The 13058-nt window shown below is 48.8% G+C and overlaps 1 protein-coding gene across 2 annotated transcripts in view; it reads left to right on the top strand.

Annotated features, from left to right (window-relative positions):
• Positions 1 to 12435, top strand: part of NPHP3 (nephrocystin 3) — a 52757-nt gene extending 40322 nt beyond the window's left edge. For both annotated transcript variants that reach the window (XM_078598301.1, XM_078598300.1), the window contains exons 24-30: positions 310 to 551; positions 1516 to 1591; positions 4421 to 4548; positions 6788 to 7028; positions 7596 to 7721; positions 8277 to 8392; positions 10937 to 12435. In XM_078598301.1, coding sequence (XP_078454427.1) covers positions 310 to 551; positions 1516 to 1591; positions 4421 to 4548; positions 6788 to 7028; positions 7596 to 7721; positions 8277 to 8392; positions 10937 to 11117 — 1110 coding nt within the window. In that variant the 3' untranslated portion in view covers positions 11118 to 12435. The remainder of the gene's footprint in view (positions 1 to 309; positions 552 to 1515; positions 1592 to 4420; positions 4549 to 6787; positions 7029 to 7595; positions 7722 to 8276; positions 8393 to 10936) is intronic.
• Positions 12436 to 13058: the final 623 nt, after the last annotated feature.

Raw genomic sequence — 13058 nt, forward strand, 5'->3', positions numbered from 1 at the left:
AGACATTGGGAGGGAATTCCAAAGTCGAGCAGTGCGAGGAAAGATGCAGAAAGAGAATTGGTTAACCCGTGGCATGGTGGTCAAACACCGTATGGCCGAGATTGAACAGTCAGTCTGGTAGACCGCGTCCTCGGGAGGAGGAGGGTGATGACGAGGCAACTGAGTGTCCGTTAAAGAGTGACTGGAGGGAATCGGTGAGTGCAGTTCGCGGGAACAGTACCCATGACGGTAGCGATGGAAGCGTGCTAAGTAGGCGACTGAGCACCGGTGAGCGAGCGACTGAAGAGACGCATTTCTGCACGTGCGCAGGCGGTGCTGATGCTGCAGCGCTCGCTGGAGCTGCGCGAGACGGCGCTCGACCCGGACCACCCGAGCGTGGCCGGCACGCTGCACCGGCTGGCGGCCGTCTACCTCTCGTGGCGCAAGCCGGGCCCCGCCCAGCAGCTGTACGAGCAGGCGCTGGCGCTCGTGCAGAACGCGCACGGGCACGACGACCCGCGCGTGGCGCGACACCTCGACGCGCTCGCCGCGCTGCACCACAAGCACGGACGGTGAGCGGCGCGAGTCGCACCCGGCGTAGCTGCCGCGCTTGCAGGCGGTGTGCGTCTGCACCTTTGAGTGGCGGCACCGAGATGTTGACTACCTCGTGCGGTATACAGGCGTTCGTGGGTTCGATCCCGACCCCTGACGACCTGCTGTATAATTGGAGTTTGCGTGTTCTCTCTCTTACCCGTGGCCGCTGTGGATTTTTCTCCGTGGTGGTGGTTATGCTGGAACACTGAGCCAGTACTGCCATCTTTCAATAATTATAACAAAAGTGTGTGTTTTGCTTTAGTGATTGATGGCCTTTATTTAAACCAAGCAAGAGCCTGGTGAGTCCAGGAGTTTCTTTTTCAAGGGAGACCTTGGTTAAAATAAATAAACCGAAAATATATGTCCCTGAGTAAAAATAAATATTCAAAATATAGAATTTAAACACATGACAGAAACAATATATAACAACATAAACCAGAAACAATGTATAACATTTTTGTTACGATGAGGATTTTAAAAAAAAGTAGGGGATCTATTACTAAAACAATATGTGCAGCCCTCTATCAATCCTCTGGTGGATGAAGACCTCCCTCGACTTGTGGGTGTTCTTCACAACCCAAACTCACCCCCCACGCTGGTCCGTACAGCTTGGTTAAAGTGTAGCGGGCGGTGGCGGTTCAGAACCAGAGTTGAGATATCTATGTCTGATGAAGGCCTCCACCATCACCATCAGCCATGAGGCCTGATTATTCTATTCCTTCTCGCGTATGACCTGATGATGCTCATGGACGCTCTGCTCCTCTCTTTACGTAACACGTGACGCGACGCAACAGACCTCGCTCTGGTCACATCTAACTGCCGCTCCCACTTGCCGGGTTGGATTCGCTCACTTGGTGTGGAAACGTGACGGTGCCGCAGCTTGGCCACCACTAAAGTGCGTGGGGGGGGGGGGATATCTCTGCTGCCGTGTGACATTTCCAGGCTGGAGCAGGCCGAGTCCCTGAGGAGACAAGCCTTGAAGATCCGCCAGAAGGCTGCAGCCGAGAGGGGCAACGTGGTAACCGAGCCGCCCACCGCGATCCATTGAAGCCGTCCCGTACATTTACAGGGAAATGCCCTCCGGGGAGGGAAGAATATCGTTCTAAGAGAATATATCTTATGACAGAATTATACATTGGTGCAGATGGCTTGCTTTTTATTGTATTTTTGAAAGAGCATTTTTTTTTTCCTTATTGCCGAATCCAAGATGCATCTCACTAATTAATGTTGCGTTCCTGGACACAGTGCTCTTGGGTATGTTCGTTCTCACAGACGCGGAATTCATTTTAAAAGCACTTATTAAAATGGTGACACGGGGTAATGGGTACCTCTTTCTCTCATTTTATAATTTCCCCCATCTTGCTGTGACAAAGGAACAAATTGGCTCCCCGATTTAGCAGACGTACAAGTGGGCAGAGGTGTATTTTTGAAAGCGGTCTTCAATTCCTTTCCCTTTGTTTCACCAGGTGAGATCCCATTCGGAGTCATTAGAAAGGGGCACGTAGATACCCGTGCATCAAATGTAACAGAGTAAATATTTACTTGCATTGGCAACACTGCTTTGCATCTGCACATGGTAACCTCACGCCGTGAAGGAAGTCACTTGAGTCTTTAATATACAATTCATAGCAGATGGCACACTTTGTTAAACCCCCGTAGAACTAAACCAGTAATTAATTTTAAAAAAAGTGATAAAAACGTCGGAACCACGAGGCTAATCAGCCAAAACGTCCCAACCACTGGGCCAATCAGCCAGGAGGCTTAACGTCGTCTCTCTTGGCCTGCATGCTCTGCGCTGCCTTCCCCTCCACCCTCCAGAGGCAGTGATGTCATCGATTCATCAATTCTAATCGATTCTTATCGTCGCGATACACGCATTAAATTGCACGTAGATGCACGTAATATTCTACCTTTCATATTTCGGCAAACGGGACAAGTTAATTTGTGCAAACGAGACGTGAATGGAAGGATTGCGATCGCCGTGGCATAAATATGCAAAGAGAATATAACTTGAACTCCGATTTTTACCTTGAATTGTCACAATTCGTTCTCTCCTTGTGGTTTCGTGGGGAGGAGGTGGGGGGAGGGGGGGAACGTCACGTGGCTTGTTCATTTGCAGTGCGTTTCCACGTCAACCAACGGTGAACCACTCGAGCTGATAAGTCTTCTTGTTCCACGCGTTTGTCCCACTCACGTTGGGGGGGGGGGGGGGGTCCGCTGTCCTTGCCAACCTTCTCCACGCTGCCCTGTCCTGCGCCGTCTCTCTTTCCACTCCTCGGGCCACCGTGGTCCAATCGCACCAAATCACTCCCTGCACCTCTTCTGCTGCCTTCCTCTTGATCTCTTTCATTCCACTTGCATCACTTGCACCTTCTGACCCACATAATGAGCTGGTAAGTCTAATTTGTTTTTCAAGCATGGGTGCGTGTTTAACTGTAGATTACAGGAAAGAGAGAGAGAGAGGAGAGACGGTGATCAGTGCAGGCAGTTCGTAGTTGGAAGGCAACAACACAGGCAGGTGTTCGCTTTATCGCGATGTCACCTCCAATGTTTGGTGTGCGCCAGTTAGGCCGGCGCCCTTGCTGTAGTCACGGGAGCGCTTTTTGCAAATAATTAAATTCCAGCACCACAACCAGAAGTGCTTGTGAAAGCGCACCGCATTAAAAAAAAATCTTGTTTTATATCCTGCTACATATTGCACGGTAATCAATGTATTGATACCCCGCTATAATAATAGGGAGAATTCAGAGAGAAAACAACAATTTATTTTCAAAGCTTCAACACGTCTCCCATCAATCTTAATCCACTTCTTAAAGCTTTACCACTCTCCTCTGCAAGATCTGGAGCCATCGCTGACACAATTACTTGGGCACCTGTTGTGGCGAGCCCACAGAGGGTCATTAGACATCCTGGGGCTCCTTTAAATGGATCACCAACTTTATATATATAATTTTTGTGTCTGATGTCAGAAATTGCCACGATTCAAAGCATTTTTTTGTTTGTATTTGAGAGTTAAAACGAGCTACCACCCCCCTCTCCACTGCTGCCCATCCTTTCACTATAATGATAGCCGAGAAAACATCAGTTGTGTGCTTCAAGAGCCTTTGTTTATTTGTTTATTGCTGTCTCTTGCATTGTGCTCCACAATGCATATCGTATCTGTGCTGCTGTGTTCTCATCTCTCTCTGCTGCCTGTATTATTAATCTCCTATACATCTTCTTGTTTTGCATCCCATCTGACGTCTGCCTTTTCTGAAAATGTAAATGTAAAACATTTTTTGTCACTTTCGTCAACCCTCATTCAACGTGAACTCTTATTCCCGCTCCCCACCTCCGCTTCACTTTCCCTGGCGCTAACTCCTTCTCCTTGAACCCCGAGCAAGCGCCGGAGCGGTCGCATGGCCGAGCGGTCACGCGTTTTGCCGCGTGTCGCAGAAAGTTCGTGGTTTGAGCTCAGAGGTTTGACTCGGCGGCCGCCCTGGTTAATACTTGTGCGTGTATTGACCGATAAAAACACGCTCCGTCCGCTTCACGAAGGATGTTAAAGATCCCGTGACATTATTGGAAAAAAAAGTGGACTCTGGCGTCAGGGTTCAAATGTGCCAAAAAAAAAAACTACCTGCAAATTAGTTAATTGGATTACGTCCGTCCATAAAACATCGCACTTTCATAGTAGCGTTCGCGCTAATGGAATGGCGCGATCATCAAATCAACCTAATTATTATAATTAATACCTATGCTCTGTAACCTTCTCTCGCCGTCTTCTCCTCCCTCCCCGCGCTCCCCGCCCCCTCCCCGCTGCCTCCCTCCTGCCCCCCCCACCTTCCTGCGACCACCGTCGCTGCAGTCGGGCTTCGAGCTGCTGCGACGCCGCCTGCTGCAGTTGGAGGAGGGCCCCCCCGGCGGGGAGTCGGCGGACGCGGCGCGCTCGCTCAACGAGCTGGGGGTGCTCTACTACCTGCAGGGCAACCCCGAGTGAGCCGCCCCGCCGTAGCAGCCGGCACCATCGGCACCAGCACGCTCACATCGCCAGCAACACCTGCTGACACTGGGGGGGGGGGGGGGGCATGCTGCCGTGGTGCAATGGTTAGGACGCTGGACTAGCAAATCTTGAGGTCGCCAGTTCTATTTTGTTGACCTTTCCCGCACCTCCGATTAGCACGGTTAGCTACGTACGGTGCGAAAAGAGTTCAACATGCATTCTTGCATACATTTCCCGGCACGGCAGTTGTCAAACAATGGTCAATTTTCTAAACGCCCCTACCCACCGAGCAGTATAGCATTACTTATTCAATCAGCAAGTCGCATGCGGTGGGGTAAAGTAAGGATGCGTCTTACAAGACGTCTGACCAGCGTGTAAGAGTAGTCCAAATGCCATCTCTAGCGGAGGCCCTTTTGCAAGTAGGGGTCGTGAGCATGCAACTGCAGCGCTGCACCATTCACATTTTATTTTGTCTTCAGTCACTTCGCTTACCGAGTGATGATCTCAAATGCCCCTTTTCTCTGGTGCCGCAAAATGTACCACATCGGAGGCGTGGTGTAAATAATAAATGGTGATGATAATAATGACCAGTGTAATAATGACCAGTGTCATGTCTACGTAGGTAGTACACTTTATTTATCCAGGAAATCATTGTTGAGCACCAAGACTCTCTTTCAGGAGCATCCTGCCATGAAAAGTTTGTGCCGATTAAAAAAAAATTTCAGAAACGAGGATTGAAAAAGGAGTAAGAAAGAATATTTGTTTGCTATGAAACTAAATTATTGGCCACAAGTCCGTGGGGAGGCCATATCGCCGGAACTGTGACTGCTGGTGGTTGGCAATCACGAAGGAGTGGCAGTTAAAGGAGGGAACTCGCCATGGAGTTCATCCGCCAACAGAGATGGAGCTCGATGGATTGTCGCTTCATGAGACCTTGAGGGATGCCAACAACTCGGGGAAGCCTTCATCCGGCAATGGATAGATCATGGTGATGATGATCATGAAAATGCTGGTTGCTGGCTGGGGTCGTACACATACTGGGAGAATGGATGGCAGGGTATGGTAGGTGGCATGGGTGTGCGGTAGTGCAGGCCGGACAGAGCCATTGGGTGTACGAGCATTGGCTCATTGTGCTGTGATAAAATGAAGTATGTTCTCCATTCTCCAATTTGTCAAAGTAAGGTAATGGAAAGAATTTGGAATTCCTGCCTTGGAAGTGTTTCAGCTCCACTGTATACAATGCATATTTCACATTCTGCCTACTGCCAGTTTGGCTTTGGGGAAATATCAAAGTACCTTCTCTGCTACACTGGAATGTAAAGGGTCTGCAGTGTATTTTAGAGAGGAAGTCATGGCGTGATATTTTGTGAGCAAAATTTTTAAGATGACTTATTGTAATTTCATTCTTTTGAAATATCTGACGTAGGTGCCTTTGTTTGCTTGCTGGGACGTAAAGTCCTTGTGCTGAAGCTAGGAGACCTATTCACCCTTGTTCACAGCCATGGCTAATCAATAATTGGCATGTAGTTAATGAATCGATGCATTACATTGTATATTGTCTGTGAATGCAACTTAATTGTGGATAACACAGTGAGAAAATAAGATGTGTGCCCTATAAGTGGATGGAATTCAGATTTCAAACAAAAGAAAAGTTCAATTTCCCGTGGCCTACTCCTCCTTGCTTTTGCAAAAAAAATTAAATGAACCGCAGCTGAGCAGTTGAGGTGGCTGGAGGCCATGAATGAGCTTCACGCAGCCAAGGGAGCATGAAGGGAACAAGTGGCATGATATTTTCAGATATCCCTGGAGAAATACCATCACGGGGGGAGGTGGAGGCTGACATCTGACCGAAATTGAGAGCCCAGCCACTTGACAGCCCACACAGGAATGCCCTCTGCTGATTGCGACGAGGCTCCCGTGGTATGGACAGATGACGTGATGTAAAGCGGAGGAGGAGGAGAGGGCCCGACATCGAGCATTGGAATTAACCACGCCCCTTTGGATGAGCGAGCCAAAGTAGTTCGACGCCTGCGGAGGATGGCGATAGTTTTGGCGATGGACTTGCAAGGCGTATGGGGAGGGGGTAGCTGGGTTTTTCTGGGTTGAGCCATGTGACAAATTGCAAAACTAATGCGGCTGGATTTTCAAGAGCCTAGCCCGGGAAATGAAGTGCGCTTCACCTGAAGTTTTCTTTCCGTGCGTGCGCGCGCGTGTGTGTGTGTGCGTGTGTAGAATAGCAGAGTTGTTTTTCCAGCGCTCGCTCACCATGCGGGAGAAGGTGCTCGGCCCGGACCACCCGGACTGCGCGCAGTCCCTCAACAACCTGGCGTCGCTGTGCGGGGAACGCGGCGAGAACGAGAGAGCCCAGTGCCTCTACGAGCGAGCGCTGCACAACCGCCAGCGCGCCCTCTCCCGCAACCACCCGGCGCTCGCCTACACCGTCAAGCAGCTGGCTCTGCTCTACAAGAAGGGGGTACGGATGCAGAGACGGCTGCCTCTGGATTCGCCGAGGGGGGGGTGGGTAGGCGAGCGCGTGAATTACGCACGCAACAGATGGGTGGCGCGCCCTCGCGATTCTGTTCAAGAATGTGTATTTTTGTTTTATATTGTGGCGAATGAAAACGCCTCTAGTGGCTGCAGAGGTCACGCGAATCAACGGCATATGAACTCTGTAAAGATTAAAAGCACGCTGAGGATGATGGGAAATTAACGTACAATATCATGAACGGACAGACGGGGGAAGTAAGTTCGTTGTGTTCGAAATTAACTTCCTATCATATATTGTCATACAACATATACACACATGTGTTATTTGATACATGTATATGTTTAAAACGATGAGTCAATGCATCATTATATGCAAATGGCCAACCGACTATGCATAAATTGACATATCTACCATATGCTTCAGATATAGAGCTCTTCCTCAGGAAATCAAGTTGGGAATTGCCATTATACCACATTGCTGTTCGTCCTGAGTAGGGCAGATGGAGCTAGCTGCTTTTCTAACGGCCTCTGTGCCACTGTGAGTATCGCCCAGGGCAAACTGGAGAAGGCTCTACCCCTCTACCAGCTGACGGTTGAGATCAGAGAAAAGGCTTCTGGGCCAAACCATCCCAGTGTGGCCACAGCGCTGGTCAACTTGGCTGTTGTCTATTCCCAACTGGTGAGTAGTGTGTGGTTGACATCAATTGTATATGTGTAGTGCACGTGTGTGTGGTTTTGAGTAGTTGAGTCATGGTTTTAGCACTGTGCTGCATAGTTGCAGTGAGATTGGCCGGCGTTATACGAGTCTAAACCTGGTCTAGGCCTCTACGATATAAATGGAAAAAACTCTTGTCATACAATAGGCGAAATAAAATAGAATTGCCAGTGTAATTTAACATATAAAGAAACATGTACGATGTCTGTAATCTACATCGGTGCACAGTTAAAACAAATATTACCCACGTTGTGATTATGCTATATATTTTTTTGCTAGATGGTAGGCATTTTACGTAATCAAATATGGTGGCACCCTTGCACAACAGCGAGCTGTTACTCTGCTTCTTGTCCTCTGAGGGTTTAAAGACAGGTGAAATGTAACAAATAATAAAGCTGAATAAAGGTGCTGGTGATAACGAGAGTGGCGGCGATGATGGTGATGACGACGGTTGGTTGTCATGGCGATGGTGCGAGTGGTTCGCGGGGCGATGGCGCGTCTGAAACGTCGTGTCCCCAGAAGCGTCACGATGAGGCCCTGCCTCTGTACGAGCGCGCGCTCCGCACGTACGAGGACAGCCTGGGGCCCCTGCACCCCCGCGTGGCGGAGACCCTGCGGAACCTCGCCGTGCTGAGGTTCGCATGCTCTGCCCCTGCATGATCAGTTTTATTACTGTAATTATAATATGATAATAGGCAATAATATCATCCTACAATCCCAGGGAAATCTTGCCTAATGCTACTATTCCCCAGTTGTGCTATGAGAGGAAAGCAACGGTGAGAATTGCCTATTTGGGATAAGCCATGGAACGATTTACTTCCCCAGTAGTTTAGCGATTTGTCACAATTGGGGATGGCGATTTGAGTAAAGAACTTTTTTTGGCCTCTCATTTACCAACTTGTTTGGAACATTCTGTGTTTTTAGTTTCTGCATTTGTAGTCATTTCGTTAACCTATATAGAATGTTCACAGGTTACTTCAATTACTTCTTACATGCATGATTCGTCGCGCGCATCCTCAGCGCAAGAATCAATGTTAATCAATGCACTGACGCATAGTTACATTGAAAATTATTACGTAACCCCCGACTACAGCAAATTCTTCTGGCGGCAGTTGCACAGGCCTCACTCACTCAACACACTCCTAAGGGCAATTTTCATTCATCTGTATTGACCAGTCGGTCCTTGTGTGCGTCTATTGATATATGAAGCCTTCAGAGCGGGGATAAACAGGGCTGGGGATAAGTTATCTCTACCCAGTGGACTTGTAGGATCCCCTGGTGATCTTCGACAAAGAGCAAAAGCATTAACCCTAGTGCCCCGGCTATAACGGTTATACATGTAAATAAATGCCTGGGGTAGGGTAAATCTCCCTCGGATGACCTAATTTCAATGTTATTCTCCTCTTGGGATGAACATGCCTGAAAATAAGATGTACGCACCTCAGTGGATGTTTCGAAATGTTGAAAAAGCAAGTACCGACTCACCTCTCGGCTTGTGCCGCGCTGATGTTCGTTCGGACGCCGTGCCAAACAACACATGGCACAACCGGGAAACACGTCGCCGGAGAGCTGCACGGCACAACCGCTCAAAGCTACGCAATTGCATCACTCACTATTCCACTTGATAGATGCTTTGTTGGTTCCATTTTACTGTTTACTCGGGACAAACACATCCCCTCTATTCACTGTACTTCTGCGTGAAGGCCTCGCCTTGCTATGTCAGTCATATGGTTTGTTTGACCATACTTCACCACGTTGTTCGGTGTGGGTTGGTGAAGGGAAAGGTGTCCAACAACGGTTCGGTCAACACTCACTACAGATGTTAGCCACAGTAGCCAGGAATCAGTCTCAGGTCACCAGGCTTGTGCAGTGCGCTGACCACCGTAGTACTGCTCCAGCCCTTACTAAAGTAGTGACTGGATAATATTTCACTTGGTTACTTAGTTAATGACCTGCTCGTTGGCTTGTTTACTCGTTAGCGCATTTGGTTGCCTTTTGCTTGACAAACATCCATGCACACTCGCCTGTTCTCCTACTAGCTCAGTCGCGTGCGTACCCACTTTATTGCCGCAGATGATGTGTTTCGGTTTCTATAATCTCTTGTTCAATTACATTTTACTCTTGTTCAGTCGTAGCCACGAGCAGACGAGAGAGACTATGCAAAGCCTCTACGCGCTCAGTAGACACACAGCACGCCACATCTCCTGCTGCCTCCGAGCTCCGCACTCTGCAGTATAACATTTCATTTCCGTGTTTTTTTTTTTTTGCTCACGAAATAATTAGTATTTTACAGGCAAAAATTAATTTGAATAAAATGCACTCGCGCATCGGCGCATACCTTTGTAGAGTTCTAATCAGTGTGAATATTTGTTATGCTTTTCACATTTTTCTGAAGTTTAATTAGGCCTACCTTTGTACAATTATAAAAAAAATAATTACCAGCCATCGTCTACATAGCAATGTTGTTCCCCTGAACTAATATTTATATGTAATAACTTAGTTGGTATTTATAGTTGGTATTTATTGAAAATTGGCAGCTCTTTGTAAAAGTGACTGCGGTAAAAAAATGTTATGTAAAGGACATCAAAACGTTTTTTTTAGATAAATACGTAGCGATTGGTCAGCAAGATACTATAAAACCATGGTGCTTAGAACCTTAACTCGGAATATTTATGGCTAACGGGTATTGTGATGGCGTAATCCTTTTCTAAAATGTGAAAAATTACAGCCTCCTAATTTACCCTCCGCAGGTTTCTACAGCACTGCGGGAAAAGGCAGCGCTGCGGACATTTTTCGTAATTTAATGTCGTTCACCTCGAGCTCGGAGTGCGTAATTCACCGAATGCACGGCTGCAAATCCCGGTGACACTTAAACCCGGCGACGCTTGGCTAGGCGGTTGCGTTGTTGGCGTTCGGCTCCATTGGCCGTTTTTGCAAGACGTGCTTCTGATTGCCGTTTTGCTCTGCACTCTGATAGACTTCATCTCGCTTGTAGTGTGACCTGGCCTCGATCGGCCATCAGAATCCTCCGCCCTGCGGCAGGGACTCGCACGTCACTTGTGTCCCCCGTAAATGATGAATGAGCTGTAAATGCCAGCGATAGTGACGTAGGCAACCCCCCCGAGCGCCGCGTGAATTCATGTAATTTACTTTAACTGCCGCGCGTTGTCCGGGCCCAGGTACGAACAGGGAGACGTGGCTGGGGCGGCCGAGCTGTACAAGCGCGCCACGGAGATCCGGGGAGGGGAGTCGTTGCCGGCGGCGGCGGTCACTGGCGGGGGTCACAGGCCGCAGTCGCTGCACTCGTCCGGAAGCGAGCCGCTCGGCCTGGCGCTGCACTCGCCGCTGGGGCTAGGCTAGCGGAGGTCGGGCGGCCCGTCTCTAAGGTCAGAGGTCGAGTGGCCGGCGCCTGCCGACGACGACGACGGTAGTTGCAGCGCGGAAGCCGAAGGTTACGCTCAGGTACTCGCCGCCACAGGTTCGTCCGAGTTTCTCCAAATGTGTGTGCGGTTGGCGGAGAGAAGCCGAACACGAGCACTGCCGTTTGTTTGCTTTCTTTTCAATGGCAGCACCAGGGTAGTACAGAAAATGTGTAATTGACTACTTTGCGTGTACATGTTCTGGATTAATCAATTGCTACTGACGCCATAAGGACTTCAAAAGAAAATAATGGATCGTTGGTTGCGGGATGAAGCTTTACAAGTTAAAATACGAACATTGATGCCATCTACTTCACCGTTCCACTTTCTGCGTGAAGCATAACAAATGCCTCATTACACCTTGCCATAAACGCTGTATTTATTTGTCACCATCCGAACGCGAAAAAATATCGCGTGACCGCCATGGCAGTCAATCCCTGGAGCTATTGTTACATTTTCGTTCCTGGCGGCACCAAACTCTTCCTCAGCGATGTCGGTGGTGAACAAGCGAGTCGCGAAATGCGTTGGGTGGCACCCTACGATCACAAACAAGGCTTGGGGTGAGGGTGGTGCTGAGAGAGCCTGGAAGAGAGACGATGTGGTCGCAGCCCGTGTGCTTTGGCCTGCGTCGGTTTTGCGACACCCAAAAACTTGACGGAATGACTCAACGACCAACGAGTGAACAGTGACTGCTACTTCAACCTGCAAAGGACTGCGACGTAAATTAACACCTCAATCAGAAAAATCTGAGCGCTCATAGATTTCGTTGTGGTTGCTATGCATGTGATAACTGGCCCTTCCCTTTTCTTTACATTACCCAAATGAAATGTAAAGAAAACGTTAAGCAAGTAAACACAGGATTTTTGGAACAAGTTGAAGCGGTTCACTTAAAAATAAAAAAGCAGCGATCGAAAGCCGTATACCAAAATCACACGTTTCAACTTTTGCAGTGAAGGCTGACGAACAGTCGTCGGCCGACATTGAAATTCAGAACAAATGCTGTTCTTGTAGAGAGAGAAAAAAAGCCCGAGTTAACAGCTGCCACAAGGTTCGTTTGTTAAGCCCGGTGTGACGGTGCGCGGCACTAGCGCACGCTGCTCGTCCATGCCAACTCGCTCAGTCGCGCGTGCGGTGCATCCTGCAGCCGAGCAGATAATTCCCTTTTTTGTGCCGCGTGACGTCGAGGCCGTTGGGGACGTGGCTTTGTTCGGCGACAATGCGAGCACGCGCGGGGGTTGCTGAGGTGTGGGCGCAGGGGACTGGGGAGGCGTGGGGGGGATGTGGTCCGGTTAAAGTGCAGGGGGGGGACGCAGGGGGATCCGTCGTGTGGGACGTTGAAGGCAATCGAAATTAGCAGCCTTGCGCCTGCGTCAAAAATAACCGAGTTGTAACTAAAATAAAATGTTAACGTCAATTGGGTAAAGGTGCAGCCCTCAAACTGCTTGTTCCTGCCACTGCTCGTGGAAGGCCCTCCACTAGAGGGCGCTTCACTGAGCGACTCTTGTCTATTCTTTCACGCTGACCAGACACAAAAACTGCCGATCAACTAACTGTAAAATTATTTTAAAAACAGACCCTGTTATTTGTATACAATATATGATTCCTGTGGATGAGAATGTTTAAACCCGAAGAATAGTTATCTGCTGCTTCATGAAGATGGAACGCTGTGCATCGTGAAGGAAAATTGGTCTGTAAAATGCGACCGTAATAATGCTGCATAATACATTTGGCAAATTTGGGCATTGCCACATTCATGCTTGCATCATTAAACAGGGACAAAGAAGGCTGAATTGTTGTGCTGGCAAAGCTTCATCATCATCAGCCATGAAAAATCCACTGTTGGATGAAGGCCTCTCCAAGCCATCGCCACCTCTCGTGATCC

The sequence above is a fragment of the Lampetra planeri genome, chromosome 10, assembly GCF_965212315.1.
Source record: "Lampetra planeri chromosome 10, kcLamPlan1.2.h2, whole genome shotgun sequence".
NCBI lineage: Eukaryota > Metazoa > Chordata > Hyperoartia > Petromyzontiformes > Petromyzontidae > Lampetra > Lampetra planeri.